Raw genomic sequence first — 927 nt, 5'->3', positions numbered from 1 at the left:
TATGAAACCAACTCATCACCCAAATGTTAAGTTTTCCCAAAGCACTAGACATCTTATGATACTGTAAGCAGTGCTTGAAAAAATATAGGACCACTGTCAACACTATTCTATTAGTGTGATTATGTGAACTCAGCTGTAATTGTAACAAGAAAAACCTGCAAGCCTTGTTCAAATTATATACTTGGGAAGAAGACTTCAAAGTACTCCTGCTAGAGCTACAATATGATAAAAAGAGAAAGATTTACCTTTTCTTCGTCAGCCTTTAAAAATACTGATGATATAAGAACAGATGTTATGCAGGGATTCCCAGCAATGCTTGCGTGCTAACTTCATGGCTTCAGAATCATTTCCAGTTACTTGACCTTGTTGGTAGTTGTTGGTAGTTACCACAGGTAAAGAAGATGGTTTTGGTTTCCCTGGTTTTTTAATGGAACCCTTTGCTGCTTGGCTTTCTTTAACATGCTTTGTAAAAAGGGGAGGTTTCTGAACCATCTTTACATGGTTGACAGCATCTACTTGTTGGACAGGATTTGTCTTTGCCCTTATGCTGGAACCCACCTGCTTCATGTGAGCTTCAGAAATCCTCTGACACACTCTTGGCTTCAGAACCAGATTAGAGTAGCAGGCATTGTTCCGTTTCCTTAGTTCCATGGCAATTTGATTCCAGTAAGTCCTTGGATTGTTATTAAAAGGATGACAAAGGTATGGTTTTCCAGTATATTCACACCAGTAAGCCTTTCCCCGAGTCCTACATTCTATTCTTAGCTTTGCTTCACCATTTCCAGTTATACTCATTGTGCAGGCATCTTTAACTTTAGTCTGAAAATGAATTTCTTTACCATTGATCTTTTCCCTTGCTCTTGGGTTTTGTTCTAAGCCTTCCATAAAACTGATAAAAAGGATTAAAAGGATGATGGCTCCCTTCAT

At 38.4% G+C, this 927-nt stretch overlaps 1 protein-coding gene across 1 annotated transcript; it reads right to left on the bottom strand.

Moving 5' to 3' along the window:
- Nucleotides 1–255: 255 nt before the first annotated feature.
- FGFBP2 (fibroblast growth factor binding protein 2) lies at nucleotides 256–927 on the bottom strand. The gene has a single exon (XM_089526887.1). The coding sequence runs from the start codon at nucleotides 925–927 to the stop codon at nucleotides 256–258; it is 672 nt and encodes a 223-aa protein (XP_089383013.1).

Source organism: Sceloporus occidentalis, unplaced genomic scaffold, assembly GCF_023333645.1.
Source record: "Sceloporus occidentalis isolate IW3139 unplaced genomic scaffold, rSceOcc1.0.p SCAF_5, whole genome shotgun sequence".
In the NCBI taxonomy this organism is placed as follows: Eukaryota; Metazoa; Chordata; class Lepidosauria; order Squamata; family Phrynosomatidae; genus Sceloporus; species Sceloporus occidentalis.
The sequence above is the reverse complement of the archived record's forward strand: the minus strand, read 5'-3'. Positions and strand labels throughout refer to the sequence as shown.

Bases quoted from the DNA above. Each gene is read 5' to 3' on its own strand.
- FGFBP2 (XM_089526887.1), bottom strand. From the start codon at position 927: ATGAAGGGAGCCATCATCCTTTTAATCCTTTTTATCAGTTTTATGGAA.